Consider the following 16,600-nt stretch of genomic DNA (forward strand, 5'->3'; position numbering starts at 1 on the left):
AGGTGAGGAATGTGGACTTTGTCTTGCAAAGGCTTCAGACTCTAAAGTGTGCCTCTTGAGTTCATGGAGGTGTATCAGGGCCTATGCTTGCTAAGATGAAGGGGGTGGCCAAGTGATGATCACTCACCTCAACCTCAACCCTGCTTCAACCAGAACAGTTCTGGCTTTCTTTTGTTTTGTTTTAAATATTGGGATTATATTTGAAAGAAAGTTGTCCATTGCTTTAAAGATTTAGAACACAACTGCCTTGGAATGAACAATTATGTTCATTCTTGCCCCTTAGTGCCTTAGCTCTTATGTTCTGGCAATTGAGATAGATAGGCAGAATAATCCCCCTGCCCCCCCCACCAGACATGAGATCCTAATCCCTGCAACCTATAAATGTTACCTTGTAAAGATAAGAGGTCTGTGTCGATGTGATTAAATTAAGGATTTTGCAGTGGGGTGATTATCTTGGATTGTTTGGGTATGACCACAGAGGCAGAAATTAGAGCCACACAGCTACAGGCCAAGGAAGGCCGGCAGCCACCAGAAGCTAGAAGAGGCGAGAATTAGATTCTCCTCCAGAGCCTCTGGAGGTGCCCTGCTGGCACTTTGATTTTGGACCATTGTTGGTTTTTTTTTCTTTTTAATAATTTTTTAAGACTTTATTTGTTTATTTATTTATTTATTTTTATTAGAGAGCAGGGAGGGGCTGAGGGAGAGAGAGAGAATCAATCCCAAGTGCTCCACACCCATTGTGGAGCCCGACACAGGGCTCGATCCCACAACCCTGAGACCATGACCTGAGCCAAAATCAAGAGTTGAACACTTAACTGACTGAGCCACCCAGACGCCCCAAGACTTTGTTATTAAGTAATCTCTACACCCAAAGTGGGGCTTGAACTTACAACCCCAAGATTAAGAGTTACACACTCTACCGACTGAGCCAGCCAGGTGCCCCTGGACCATTGATAATGATATAGATTTCTGGCTTTCAGAGCTGTGAAAGAATAATATAGTAGTTAGGTTAGATTGTATGTTCCTTGATACCAGCATCCCTTTTATTTAGTATTACTTTTCCACAGAGTCTAACTCGGTTCCTTGAATATACTTATTGTGTTTTAGTTACCTGCTGCTGCATAACAAATACCCTAAAATTTAGTGGCTTAAAGTAACTCATTATTTCTCACAGTTCTGTGGGTTGACTGGGTTCAGCTGGTTCATCTTCACCACATGGTGTCATCTGGGATCACTCAGGTGGTTGCAATATCTGAGACCTCAGCTGGGACTGAATGACCAAGACGGTTTCACATTCACATGTCTGGAACCTCAACTGGGAGCATAAGTGACAGAGGGGGAGGGTGGGGGCTCATGGGTCCTCTCTCTTGCAGAGTCGTCAAGTCTCAAAGACCGAATCCAGAAGCTGCCATGCCTCTTGAAGCCTAAGGCAGAACTGGTACAGCATCACTTCCACCACCTTCTGTAGATCAAAGAAGTCACAGGCTAGACCAGAGTCAGGGGAGAGGAAATAGACCCTGCCTCTTGAAGGGAGGGAGGCATGCACATATAGCGAGGGTAGTAGGAATTATTGTTGGCCGTCTTTGCAGTCTACCACAAACTGTTTAGAAAATTACTATCGAATTAACTGTTGGAGATGGACTGATTCTGAGATTTTTTATAGATGACAAGATTTAGAAAGACACATTCTCTAAGAAGTAAATTTCTGGTGTAAAAAAATACATAGAAGCTGCCCGGATGGGACCTTGAACACACGAGGAATTCAGGAGATGTATGTTTACTGACCATCTGGCTGTGGAATGAGTAGGAATGTATTTCAAGGCCCACCCTTGGGCTAGTAATTTCTACAAGGAGAATGGCAGGGCACTTCCAGAACCAAGAGTTTCCACTTCCCTCCATGGGTGGAGTATAGTGACGGCTGATTTTGTGATTTGGGAGATTCTCCACCAGAAAACAGCTCCTAAAGGGAAGGATTAGGAAAACATTCAGTAAGTCCAAGAATGTTATGGCTTTCCACGGAGGATTGGAAGGGAGAAGAGATTGGCAGGAGACCTGGTCAGAGTCCGTGCCCTTAGAAGAGAGGCCCTGAAGAAGATGCCCTTCCTTTAACAGGCCCTGGGAGGAGGCGGGGGGGGGGACCATGGCCACGATCACAAGTGCTTGCTGAGTGTGAGATTCTGGCCCTGGGGCCTCTGACATCTGTTTAGTCCAATCACTCATTCTTTTTAAATTACTGCTTCTCAAGGGAGAAATGCTGGTGTCAGGCCCACCCAGAGGTGGGGAGAGGATTCTAGGAACAGAGTCAGAGATGGATGATCCTCCTGGTGGGGTTCCAAACCCAGATTTCTTTTTTATTAGTTGTTTCTGTTTTGTTAGTTTGCATTTGCTCCTCCTTTTAATATGTGTGTGTGTGTGTGTGCTTTGTCTTCTTTGTAGGTTTGTTTCTATTTCGGGGTACTGTTTTTCTTAAGATGCACTTGCTGTTTTTATCAGCAATCACTGTGGCAAGGAGACACAGGCCCTTTGCTGATTTTCTCTCCTCTAGAGTGGTTTTATAGGCCAGAATCTGGAGATAGCTAAGTTTTGTTTTGTTTTTTTAAAGATTTTATTTATTTATTTGACAGAGAGAGACACAGCGAGAGAGGGAACACAAGCAGGGGGAGTGGGAGAGGGAGAAGCAGGCCTCCCGCTGAACAGAGAGCCCGATGTGGGGCTCGATCCCAGGACCCTGGGATCATGACCTGAGCCTAAGGCAGACGCTTAAGGACTGAGCCACCCAGGCGCCCTGGGATAGCTAAATTTTAATAGTTTATTGGGTTCCCATTTGAAAAACCAACTGAAAACCTCCAGGCTTTTGCCTTCAGCGTTTGTTTTCATCTGATGAAACCAGATTTATGGTGTTTGCTCCATGGCCTGTGAATAAGTCCTGGGTTTTGTTGTTGTTGTTGTTGTTGTTGTTTTTAAAGCAGGCACAAGCTATGCCTTTGCTGCTGTTTACTATGGAGTTCCTTTTTCTGCATGTTTTTGCTTGCCTTTGCAAGCTTTTTCTCTTTATATCTTTGTACATTACTCTCTTGATCCCTGTTCCTGAGATATTCAGAATGATAGGGGATCTGTTTGTAGGAATGGGGGTGTGTGGATACCTTATTTTTACTTGAGACACAGTTCACTGAAGGCTTCTTTTCATTGCGCCATGGGTTTTTATCAGGATGCTTTTGTTAAGCTCAGAAGCATTTGCTTTTGGCATTTCAATTTCAATATGTGTGGCAGATCTTGGGACAGGGTCTCTAAGAGAAACAGAAGCTTGATTCAAGTGAATATTTTCCTAGGCTGGTAGATGGCAGGTGGGATTCAAAGATGAAAGCTCAGATGCTCTCAAACACTAGAGCATTACCATTACCTCGGCATTACCAAGATTAGATGTGGAATGTGCAGACCAAGGGAAGCCCCGAGCGATCCGAGCGTGGCTGGGGTAGGGACTGCCTTCCACGCATGGCTTAGCCAGGATGGGGACGAGGCGTTCTGGGCTGGTGTCAGGGCTAGGGCCCCAGACATTATGTTCAAATGTAGGAGAGGCACAGAGAGTGTACCACCCTGAGGCTACTGCATTCAAATGGATCCAGATTGATAGGGAACAGTGTTCTTGATAAAGTGTTAAATGTAAAAAGCAGATAATAAAAGAATATATAAGGAGGAGAAAGGTGTAGATGGACAGACATAAGAGCAGACTAGCGGCCATCTTTAGGTGGTGGATTTGTGGTGGTTTTGAGATTTTTCTTTGCAGCGTCCTTTGTTATCTAATTTTTCCTCAGTAAACAAGTAGTGCTAGAATAGTTTTTAAAAAGCTTTTAAAATAAAACAAAACTGTGCTGGGCAGGCATTTTCATTGATTCAGTCAACCTCTGTTGCCTGCCAACTTTGTTCACAGCTTTGGCTGGGCCCTGGGGGAGTCCACCCCTGAATGGATCAGGCCGAGGAGTGCCTTGGGGCGGGGACTCACAGCCACTGTCAGCTCCTGGTGCCGGGCAAGTGGATTTCTTCAAGGAGCTTCTGTGTTTCCCCAAGGGCCTCTCCATGGGTTGTGCCTGTGTAGTTCTTACATGACAGGGTGGGGAATAACTCACTTTTTGTAGAGTTGACAGCCCCAAGCTTAAAGCTGCTTTATTCTCATTCTCTGTCCTGGCTTGTTTGTTTTCACCTTTGTCTGTTTTACCCCATTCGCAATATTTGGTGGTCTCCTTTTGTCTTCCTAGAAGCTTGAATTTACAGAGATTCCGTTTTTTCCTTTTTGGTTATCACTTCTTTTGTTTCCATAAAGTTGCAGGGCTAGTTTTTGGCCACATAGATAAACAGGTTTGAAATGCCTGTCAGTGGAGAATTTACCCCCAGGGCTTGCTATATTTGTGGCGGTGACATATCAGCCTGTTTGCTTATATGGGTGAACTAGAATTGAACTGTTTGTAAATCGGTGAGACAAGCTTTATATATTTGTGTTTAAGAAATTTCAAGTCCTGGCAGGATACTCAATTTATTAATTCAAATCAGGATTTTGAATGTCCTTAGATACAGCTAATGAGTCACTTTAAGAAATTTTTAATTCGTTACCATCTTAGTCATAATTCCTTTTCTTCTTGATTAAGAGAAATTGTGTTGATGCTGGATGGGTGGTTAGGTGTCCGTTGGGTAGGAACCAGTCACTGAGGAAAGATAAAAGGCATAAGGCATAGGCTGAGGTCATCTGTAGTAGAATATTTTTCTTCTCTGGCTAATCTTACTTATTCATTCATGGCCAGAATATTTACCAGTCAGCCAGCGTTTATGTAGAATTGTGGTTTGTATCAAGAGTGATACAGGGGTACCTGGGTGGCTCAGCCGGTTGGGTGTCTGCCTTCAGCTCTGGTCATGGTCCCAGGGTCCTGGGATCGAGCCTCACGTTAGGTTCTCTTGCTCAGCGAAGAGCCTGCTTCTCCCTCTCCCTCTGCCAGCTGCTCTGCCTGCTTGTGCTCTCTCTCTCTGTCAAATAAATAAATAAAATAAAATAAAAAAGTGATACAAGGAAGTATGAATGTGGTCCCTTACCTGGCTGATGTGAAAAGGTACATTCAGTGAACGTCCATTGGGTCACCGCGTTTCTACCCTCTCTCTAGTCTGGTCCATCTACTCTTGGCACATCTCTCTGCTGTTCAGAAACTTTCAGGGCCTGTAGACACAGGCTAAGCTGCTTAGTCTGGCATTTGAAATTTCTAAAAACTTGTATGCCATCTTGCCATTTCTGTCTTGTCTTGTCATGAAGCCCTCTTTTCATCCAGCCAGTTTATCTACCCAGTTGGTTTCTGTAACTACCCACCCTCTCCATGCTATTTTCTCTCCCTTTTAATCCATTCTTACCCAGTTTTTCAAAACTCGTCTCTTGGTTTCCATGTTTCCCACAAGCCGTTCCCTAACCTCTCCAGCTGCCGATGATATCTTTCCCAACTCCACTGTTACTGGAAGCTTTAGTTATTTGACCCTTAACGCATTTTGTCTTCCCTAGTTATAGTCTCTGCATGTGCTTTGTCTTCCTAACCAGATCTTAAGCCCCAAGAGCAGTGACTGTTGCACATTGTTAGTGTCTTCCATGGGACCTAGCACAGTGCTCAACCTGAAGTATGTAGGTATTTAAAATATTTGCTGCTTTCCTGAGAAAACTATGATCATGCTATAGTTTTGATTAAGTAGAAATGACAGGTAAGACTCACATGTTCCAGGATTCATATATGGACTAAAATGGTCCCATCATCTTGGCCTTTAAAAATAAAGCTATAGATTATAGACCTATACGGGCAGCCGAAAACCTATGAGCAGCCTATGAACTATAGGCCTTTTGCTGTAGTTGAGAATCAGGAGTGAGTGACGTTTGAATAAGCCCCCTTAGGTAATTCTGATATCCTCCTATGCCTTACCTTTTGAGGCTTTGTTTTATAATACTCAAGAATTGTTAATATTGAATATCCTTAAGGCAGCACTCCATACACATTTAGCCAAGTCTTTTGTAGCCCTTGGCCAATGCAGATTTTAGATGATGCTAACCCAAGCAAGTACTCAGCTCTTCGCCCTTTGCAGTGAATTAGAGCCCTGGCCAGAAATAGAGTTGATATTTTCTTTTTTTTTCTTTTTCTTTTTCTTTTTTTTTACTTCAAGTTTTTATTGAAATTCTAGCTCATTAACATATATGGTAAAATTGGTTTCATGTGTAGAATTTAGTGATTGATCACTCGATGATCACCACTGCTCATCACAAGTGCCTTCCTTAATACCCATCACCCATTTAACCCATCCCCCACCGTCCTCCCTCCATCAACCCTCAGTTTGTTCTCTATAGTTAAGAGGCTCTTAGAGTTGAAATTTTCTTAACAGTATTGAGGAGCCTGAGAATGCTAGAATAGAAAGGCAACTCCTGTGTGCTCAGAGTACCTAAGCAAGATCAAAATTCTCCTTAGAAAATAATTTTGGTTTTCCTTAAACCCTGACAGATGCGCAGTTGATGCTTCAAAGCCCTACACCACCAAGCATGGACACGATAATTTTAACAGAATATTTTTTTTAAAGATGTAGTCAAAACCCACCAAATTATTAAGAACAAAACAATTACTTAAAACATTCACCAAATGTTTAACTTTGAGTAACGTACCTTCTTCATATATTCTGCAACATAAACTAGTTGGTAAACATCTGGTAAGGTAGACTGAATGAGGTAACTTGCTGTTTGGGACAATTAGTTTTAATTCAATTAAGACAATGACTTTAATTTGAGAATAGTAGCTCCACAGCCCTTTCCTCTGGCAGTATTTGTGGTCAGCAGAGCCCGTTATTTATCCAGGCAATTTCTAGATCATGGTAATGCAATCATATGGTCTGCTTACACAGAATACTTATCTCTCTTGACACCACCAAGAGATATTGGACCATTGAGGAGTGACTTACTCCCCTGGAAATACTGTTTACCAAGTTTTGTGGTGTAGATGGAGAGATTCTATATGGGCAAGTATACACAGGGATTTCAGTATTAAATTCATATACAGTTTTAAGTGACTCCACTAAAAATGGAAACTGATGTTCTTGACCAGTTTTGCTTAGCGATACTAAAGAATGTAACAATGGCCTGTAGTGGAATGGTTTTGTGGTCTCCCTGTGTAAAGCACTGAACCTGCAAAACCTAGGTTTGCTGTTTATTAACAAGGAAATTTACATATCATTGTTTGTAACAGTAAGGTAAGGACCAAAAGGCCTATCGTTTGGGATTAAATCAATTACAGTCAACATACAATGGATTACTCTGCAGCCATTAAGTGGAAAGAAATAGAATGGTGTGTCTGATATTGAATGATTTCTCAGATATAGTTCAAATGAAAAATAAAATCAAGGGGCACAACCGTATGTATAATATGCATATTTGTGGGAAAAAGGAGCTAAACTAAAAGTATGTACTTGTATAAACAAATTTTTTTTTTTAAGATTTTATTTATTTATTTGAGACAGAGAGAATGAGAGACAGAGAGCATGAGAAGGAGGAGGGTCAAAGGGAGAAGCAGACTCCCTGCCGAGCAGGGAGCCCGACGCGGGACTCGATCCTGGGACTCCAGGATCATGACCTGAGCCGAAGGCAGTCGCTTAACAAACTGAGCCACCCAGGCGCCCTAAACAAATTTTTTAAAAGGAAAGCTGAGATCCTTTTGCATAGTTGTCTGTGTGGAGGGGCACTGGGAAATCTAGTATGTGGGCTTTTTTCCACACTAGCATTTGTTATTTTTTCCACAAAAATATCTACTAATTAAAAAGGAAATGAGCACATTTTTGCATAAATGTCCAATAAATGTTCAATAGATCTGTAACTTAAAAGGAAGTAAAGACTTTCTCTTTAAAAAAAAAATTGGTTTGGGGGCGCCTGGGTGGCTCAGTTGGTTAAGCGACTGCCTTCGGCTCAGGTCATGATCCCGGAGTCCCGGGATCGAGTCCCGCATCGGGCTCCCTGCTCAGCGGGGGGTCTGCTTCTCCCTCTGACCCTCTTCCCTCTTGTGCTGTCTCTCACTCTCTCTCAAATAAATAAAATCTTTAAAAAACAAAAAAAAATTGGTTTTACTGAATGTGAAACAGGTCCAAAAGAAAATTTACATGCTGTGTGTGAGGTATAAAGAGTAACTATGTAACAAACACTTCTAGATCCACCACCTGGTTAAGTAACAGAACATTTCTTTTGAAGCCCCTTATATATTCCTTCCTAATCCCATCTCCTTTCTTTTCCCCCTGGAGAAGTGATTGATTACTTTTGCCAATTTTGTTTTTATTTATTCCTTTGCTTTTCATTTTTTTATCACTTAAATTTGTTTCTCTAAGCGAAGTATTACTTAGTGGTGCTTTATTGTAAACTTTGGATAGAAGGATTATATTACATGTATTCTTCTTTAACTCACTTTTTTCACTTAACATTATGTTCCTGAGATAAATCTTTTTTGATATATCTGTAGTTCATTCAGGTTTACTGCTCTACAGTATTCCCTTGTGTGAGTGTACAGTTGATTCACTCTGCTCTTTTTTTTTTTTAATTTTATTTATTTATTTGAGAGAGAGAATGAGAGAGAGCACATGAGAGGGGGGAGGGTCAGAGGGAGAAGCAGACTCCCTGCCGAGCAGGGAGTCCGATGCGGGACTCGATCCCGGGACTCCAGGATCATGACCTGAGCCGAAGGCAGTCGCTTAACCAACTGAGCCACCCAGGCGCCCGATTCACTCTGCTCTTGATGGACATACGGCTGCTGTGCATATGCTCGTACAAGCCTTCTGGTGCCCATGTCCAAGAATTTATTAGGCCATTTACCTTGAAATAGCATTTGTGAATCACTGGCTAAACACATCTGTGGCTTTCAAGAAAATGCCAGATTATTTTTAAAATTGTTGTAGTAATTTTTGTTTCCATCAACAGTGTCTAAGAGTTCCAGTACTTGGTATTATCAGACTTTTCAATCTTTGCCAGTTAATATAAAATAGTCTCTCAGTACGATGGAGCATCTTATGTTTATTGGTCGCTAATGTTTATTTTCTGTGGATTATATTTTATTAGGTTTTATCCATTTTTATATTCAGTTGTTTGTCTTTTAACTTATTGATTTCACTGGAGTTCTTCATATATTCTCATACTAATTATGTAATTCTCAGTTATACACATTACATATTTTCTCCCCATTTGTGGCTTGGCAAATAAAAACGTTTACCTCCATCATTTTAAAACCTTTTTGTTATGGGAATTTTTAACATATGTAAGAATGAAGAGAATAGTATAACCAACCCCTGCATATCCATCACTCAACTTCAAGAATTACCAACATTTTGCCAATCGTATTTTGTCCATTTCTTGTCCTACCGAGGTCACAGGTATCATGTCATTTTTCCCATAAATACTTCAGGATGCATGACTGATTTGATAAGAGAGTTTAAAAAAATACATCATGCTATTATCATGTGTAACAAAGTTAATAATTCTTTAACCTTCAACTTTTCCCAATTGTCTTAGAAATGTCTTTTTATAATTGGCTTCTTAGAATCAGGATCCAAACGTGTTTAGTCTTTTTTGGCCTCATAAGTCTGCTAAGTCTTTTAGTCTCTTTTATTTCATAATGTTTGATACTCCTCCTCTGCCAAAAATACTTCGTACGTGTATTATTTTGTGGTTTTATTAGTGCTTTTTTTGTGTGTGTAAAATTTTTTTTTAATATTAATTGATGTAGTTGAATATATAAATTATTATTTTTACTGGAATTGCATTGTATTTGGTGAGAATTTCCTCTTTATAATATTGAATCTTCTTATCCATGAACCTGGCACATCTCTCCTATTTAAGGCCTATCTTTTCTTACGGCATCTCCCTATAAGAAGTATGATACACCAATGTAGAAGAAAAAGAATCTTGCACCTGAAACTAATGCAACATCATATGTCAACTATACTTCAATTAAAAAAACAATAATAAATTTTTAAAAGAAAAAGAGAACCTTTGCCTCTACCTCACACCGTACATAAAAATTAATTTGAGATGGATCATGGACCTCATGATAAAAGCTGGAACTGTAAAACTCCTAGAAGGAAACAGAGTATCTTTGTGATGTTGGGGTAGGCAAAGATTTCTTAAGCCACAGAAAACATGAATCATTAAAAGAAAAAAAGGACCCAGTTATTGGACTGAAAACTTCTGCTCATCAGAAGACATTATTAGGAAAATAAATTGGCAAGCCAGACTAAGAAGGTACATGTAATGCACACGTTTGGCAAAGGAAGCAAGCAACCTAATGTGAAAACAGGCAAATATTTTGAATTGATACTTCACAAAAGGCCGTATCAATAACCAAAGCACAAAAAGAGTGTTTACTATCATCATTAGTCATCAGGGAAATGCAAATCAAAACCACAGGGATCTACCACTAGGATGGCTAAAGTAGATAAAGAGAAAGACAACAGCAAATGTTGGATAGGACACAGAGCCACTAGAACTCTAGTTTATTGTTGGTGGGAGTATAAAATGCTCTAATTATTTTGGGAAACTGTCAGTTTCCTAAAATGTTAAACATACTGAAATTTTATTCTCGGATACTTATTCAAGAGAAAGGAAAACATGTACACAAAAACCTTGTGTAAGAATGTTTCTAGCAGCTTTATTCATAACAACCTACAAATGGATACAGCCCATATCTGTTAAGAGGAGAATGGATAAACAAACTTGTATATTCACAAAATGGAATACTACTCAACAAAAAAAGAATCAAACTATTGATACATAAAGTAACATGGATAAACTATGCTGAGTGAAAAAAGCCAGACGCAAAAAATTATGTAAGGTATTATTACATTTATATGAAATTCTAGAATAGACAAAACCAAATTGTAACAGAAATAAACTCAGTGGTTGCTCTGAGTATTGAAAGTTGACCAGGAAGGGGCACAAGGAAACTTTCTGGGATGATGGAAATTTTCTGAGTCTTCATAGGAGTGGATCACATGAGTATAAGCATTTGTGAAAACTGAATGGATCTTGTCAGAATTCAAGAGTAGTGTTTATAAAGATGGAAAGTTAATCCTCACAGGTGTCAGCTGAGATTGGATGTCCAGAACCGTATGCACAAAATCTGTGCCTCTGATAACCATACTCCAGACCAGTGGTTTTCAACTGGGGACCATTTTACTCCTCGGGATACATTTGGCAATGTCCAGAGACATTGTTTTTTCCAGAGACATTTTTGATCGTCATGACTTGAAGGGGAGAGGGGTATTACTGGCATTTGATGGGTAGAAGCAACAGAGGCTGCTAAATATCCTACAGTCACATGACAGTCCCCCACAACATAAAATTGTCTGGTCCAAAATATCATTGGTGCTAGCTTGGAAAAACCTGTTCTAGACCTGCCCTTGTTACAGAAGCTGTCAGCCTTAGCCAACCACATGTTGATTATATTCATGGTCCAAATCAATTGTCGAAACTTGGCATTTGCAATTTCTTCCCCAATAGAATTTAATATCAAATATTTGTAAATATACATAATCTTAAATTTTGAGATAAAATTCCATGTGTCAAGAGCACTTCCAAAATCAAAATTAAATGTTTTGTTTTGATTGTTAAATTTTTAAGATGAGGTTTGTTCTTAACTTTTTTTCATTAAATATTCAAGTGAATGACCTTGGCTCTCTTCCTTTAAATAAAATAAAATAAAAAGGCTTTATTATTAGATCAGAGGAAATAAAAGATAGTAATTTCTTTTTTTTCCCTTTACAGAATGACAGGAAGTGAATTCTTTTCTCGTTTCCCGGAACTCTATCCCTTTCTTCTCCAACAGTTGGAAGCTGTAGCTAATACTGTGGACAGGTAAGAAGAGAATAGGGTAGGACACAGTGAAATCAAGGAAGTAAATTACTTCATTAATCGAAATTTTTCCCTCCAGGCAACAGTTTTTAATCAACTCCTTTCTTGTAGCTTAGATGGATTTTTTTTAAGTGCTTCTTTATTACATCCTGTTGCCTGACTCTGCAGTAGATTTGTACCTGAAAAGTTGTATAAAATCCTGTTTTGTTTTTGTTTAAAGTTGGGGGCAGTGAGAGGGAGAGAGAGAATCTTAAGCAGGCTTCAAGCGCAGCACAGAGCCAGCCACGGGGTGCTTATGACTCTTGAGATCATGACCTGAGCTGAAATCAAGAGTCAGACACTTAACTGACTGAGCCGCCCAGGTGCCCCTTATATCCTGTTTTTATAATATATTTTATATTTTTAAAATCCTGTTTTATACTGTTTTTTCAAATTCTGTTTTCAGTGAACATATTTCAGAAACTAGCTTCTTAGAAACACAGCTTCTAAAAAGATTTTCTTCCCATGATATTTAAAAATCTCTGTGTTTGCATACTGAGTTTGCTGTCACAAACACAAGCCATTTTTTCTTACTGGCCTGTTGCAGTTGACCATTGTGAGAGTAAGCAAATAGCTGGCTGGTCTGGTCACCTGTGACCAGAAATGGCACTGGCATGCCTAACCCTAGAAACAGAAAATTAAGCCGTTCAGAGGACTTCCCGTCTGATCAGGGCACATAGAAAAGTTTATCATTGTCCTTTCAATCACATCCTCTACTGACAGTGGAATTTTTAGAATGGTGTCTTAGAACATGTGCTTTTTTATTCTTCTAGCCATATTTGCACTTGATAAGAATTTATACTCATTATCTGTAATGGGGAAGTAAAATAACATCAATCAATTTTACTTCTGTTTATGATACATTTCCTCACATTAGTAATTTGTACAGACAGGCTTTTCTGGCCCCAGTAAGTGACCATTCAAGCTTTCATAAGTACATTTGGCTGTTGAAAGTTTCACATTTCATACTGTGGAACTCCTTTCTGCTGTATGAACAGCTCAAATCAAAACACAGACACGAATTAACAATTAGCTTTGAGAAGAGAATCGTGTGCTGGAGCCCAGTCCATGGCTTTGCCAGTAGCTCTTCCTTATTTGCACATTAGGAATATATGAAATGAATGGAGGGGGAAAAAAAACGAAAAAAGGGAAATGATCTTCTGATTGTAGAGAGTCTCACTTTACATTCATAATCATTTAATGAGAGAAATGTTTGAAGGTAGTGTCTCACCTCTTAAATTTTAAGTCTTTTATGTACAATCACTTGTTTTTCAGTGATACAGGAGAACTCAACCGTCATCCAAGCATGTTTCTCTTACTTTTGGTGTTGGGAAGACTCTACCCTTCCCCGATGGATGGCACCTCTTCTGCCCTCAGCATGGCGCCTTTCATTCCGTTCATTATGAGGTAGTGTGTGCTTCGTGGAAATAATGGGGTGGGCATGGGGGCAATATGGGGTATTTTAACTTGTTCATATTTCAGAAAGTGTAGTTGGTTTTTTATTATTATTATTATTTCTTGTTTCTTTACTTTGAGAGGGGTCCTGTGAAAGCAGGGGCTTGGGGGCTATTGCCATTGCCCCCAACTGGTCTCCAGTGTTTCAGAGGAAAGTGCTTCTGTTGTGGGTGCAGAAGCCCATAGCCACAGCCACTGTTTAAGTAACGTTCCCTTGGCACTCTGCCTGCTAGTGGATGTGTGGTGTTGATAGGAGCTGCCTGCTTTTGAAAAACATAGCCTAGGTATTTGCATTATCCCTGTGTTGAGCCTAGCCAGCATGAGGCAGGCTTGGTCCTGGCATTATATCCCCAAATGTCGCTGAGAACGACATTTGCCTCCTCTCTCTGGAGGAGTTTGCTGGTGGGTGCAAGGGGTAGCATCTAGCTGGCCATATGTGGCACAAGTTCACTTCCTACTCAGCTTCTCTTTCAAGACTGGAGCACCTGAGAAAAAGCATGGAATTATACATGGAATCAGATGGTAACAGGCTTTTCTGCTCTAGAGCCTATTGCCTCTTCCTCTGTTACAGTTTTTGAGGTGTATTTGCCACCTTCTGATCACCTTTTTCATTTTCGGATCAAAGTCCTCAATAAATAGGCCCCCAAAAAGTCTTAAAAATTTTCTTAGGGAACATTTCAGAAGCCCAGTCATATTAGTTAGCTTTTGCCTTTCTGCGTACGTCTCGATAAAGCAGCACTTTCATTTTAATTTAGGTACCAGAAATTGAGATAGACTTAGAGCAGAACGTTAAGATGTTAACGTTAACATCAAACTCAAGAGAATGTGTTTGTTATTTATGTGGCGTCCTGGGTTCCACTTCCTGGTTTCACAGAGCTGACTGATGCATTTTAATGTGAGAAACCATGAAGCACGAGATGCCGGCCTGTGATTGCTGCAGCCATTTGTTTGCACCAAGCTCTGGCAGTGGCTGTGTTATCTCCGATCACAGAGATGACTCACTCAGATGGGGTTTTTGTTTCCTGATACACAAAGTTACCAGTCTCCTGGATCCAGCATTTGGTGATTCATTTTAGGAATTTGGGTTGTAAATTTTACTTTCAGGAGCATTTAAAAATTGTACTTTCACTTATAACTGGAAAGAACTGAAAAATGTTTCAGAAGGTTGATAGGGTGGGGGAGGAAAGGCACATGCTCAGAATCACAGAAGGACATGCTTTAGAACTTTGTCATCATGTGTTAAGAACATTCCATTTGTGGAAGCTTATTACTAATCAATCTGTTATGTGTTGCATCCTAGAAGCCAGAAATAACTACATTGAAAATACCCTTCCTGTTATTTAGAGTCTACATATAATCAGAATGCTCATATTATTAATTATATTCAGAGCACTTATTATATAACAAAGATTGCATTAATGGAGAAGATTTAAATATTGCCATAAAACCAGTGTCCTTAGTGTATTGGTTTTTTTGGTTGTTGTTGTTTTTTTAACTCAAAAGGCGCAAAGGGTACATTACACTGTCCTCCCAGGGAAAATGCCTTGGTCAGTAGTTGCTTTCTATCTGAATAAGCATTCATAGAATGCTACCAACAGCCCAAGTGCCACAGTTGATTCCTTAGAGTGTCAGTAGGCTCTGTTTATTGAATGTCCATTTGTGGTATAGAACAGTGTTTCTCAGACTTTAAGAGGTAAACCTATCACTTGGGGAATCTCATAAATTTGGATTCAGTAAGTGTGGAATGGAGCCTGAGGGTCTGCCTTTCAGACAGACTTCCAGGTAATGCTGATGCTGCTGGTCTGTAGATCACACTTTGAGTACCAGGATTAAATTTGGGATTTTAAACATTATCAGAACCCCTGCCCTGTCCCCCACTACACATGATTTTGACAGTAGTAGGGTCGTACTTGGTACTTGGTTAGGCTATTCCAGGGGTTTATAAGAAGTAGATTTTGACCCGGGAATACAGAGAACAAACAAGAAAGTACTCTGAGCAGAGATGCTAGTAGAAAGTACACCAACGTTTGTTGAGCTTTGACCATTTGCCCAACACTGAACTGGCCATCTTACTTACAACGACTCGGAGAGGAGGTGTTATCACTTTCCTGTTGAGGAAATTGAGGTTCAGAGAGCGAGTCAGTTATAGAGCTAGAATATGAACCCAAGAGTATAGGGCTGTCAAGAATGTTGGGTGTACTCTTTCCATTACACCAAAATAACCTTTTATGCAGCCAAGAGCAGTGGCTACATTGAGCAGCCCGTGGGCCCTGAAATTGATGCAATTCAGAGTGAGGAGGAGCCTGTCTCCAGAGTTGGTGGACCAGAGTGCTGTTTTCAGGATATAAAAGTCATGTCCCCCCCAGCAGTGGGATCTGCTCCTTGCTTTGCTTTTCCAGTAGTGAGGATGGCTTGATTGGATACAGCCATTCTCTTGGGCTCATCTCTGCAGGATCATTGCCCGAGGTATCAGGGTTGGTCTGCGACCAGGTATGGAGGAAGGCTGGCTTAACTGCCCTGACCATCATCTGTGATACAATGGAAGGCTCTTAGACTTGAAGTTCAGTCAGAACCCCAGTTCGGGGTTTCATCAACCTAGTACAGGAGCAACCCTGTGCTACCCTAAAATGTTAAAATCACCTGGGCAGATGAACCATAAAAATAGTGAATTTGATAAAACTGTACACATTTGATTTAAATTACTTCTGAGAAAATTCTTCATGAAGGAAGTGAAAGATTGGTCATAAAACCTGTCATTCCAGGCAATATTTGTGGTTCTGGTGATGGTGAAGATTGGGCTGTTTGGACTTGGGGTAATAGCTGAAAAGATGGGTGCATGCACGAGTGGGTGGGTGGTGCTTTATTTTTGTAGCATTGACAGTGTTAATTTATGTACTTGGAAGAGTCTAATCAGGCTCTTGGATATTCTGAGTTTAGCTAAATAGAAATTTTTCAGCTAGTGGGAGTAGCACGAGGGTTGCTCTGACCAAGCTGAAGTGAATTGCACAACCAGAAGATTAAAAGCCCCAATGGCAGCTTTTTATTTCCCTTTGATTTATGTATACTTAACCTGCCATTTCCTTCCTCTCTGTAAGATGTTTGTAAGCATTGTTTGTATTTTTGTTCCTTATCCAACATTTGGGAGTATAAACTTATATCTCTATTGATCTTCTTTGTTGACTGAAATCTTAGAAGTTCTGATTTGGGTCTCCAAAGTTATGC

The 16,600-nt window shown here is 40.2% G+C and overlaps 1 protein-coding gene across 10 annotated transcripts in view; it reads left to right on the forward strand.

Annotated features, from left to right (window-relative positions):
- THADA (THADA armadillo repeat containing) overlaps positions 1-16,600 on the forward strand; it is a 323,874-nt gene that overhangs the window by 128,962 nt on the left and 178,312 nt on the right. For all 10 annotated transcript variants that reach the window (XM_035001673.1, XM_035001675.1, XM_035001677.1 and 7 more), the window contains 2 exons: positions 11,798-11,887; positions 13,199-13,330. In XM_035001673.1, the coding sequence (XP_034857564.1) occupies positions 11,798-11,887; positions 13,199-13,330 (222 nt within the window). The remainder of the gene's footprint in view (positions 1-11,797; positions 11,888-13,198; positions 13,331-16,600) is intronic.

This window comes from Mirounga leonina, unplaced genomic scaffold (genome assembly GCF_011800145.1).
Source record: "Mirounga leonina isolate KUSES-001 unplaced genomic scaffold, KU_Mleo_1.0 Mir_125, whole genome shotgun sequence".
Lineage (NCBI taxonomy): Eukaryota > Metazoa > Chordata > Mammalia > Carnivora > Phocidae > Mirounga > Mirounga leonina.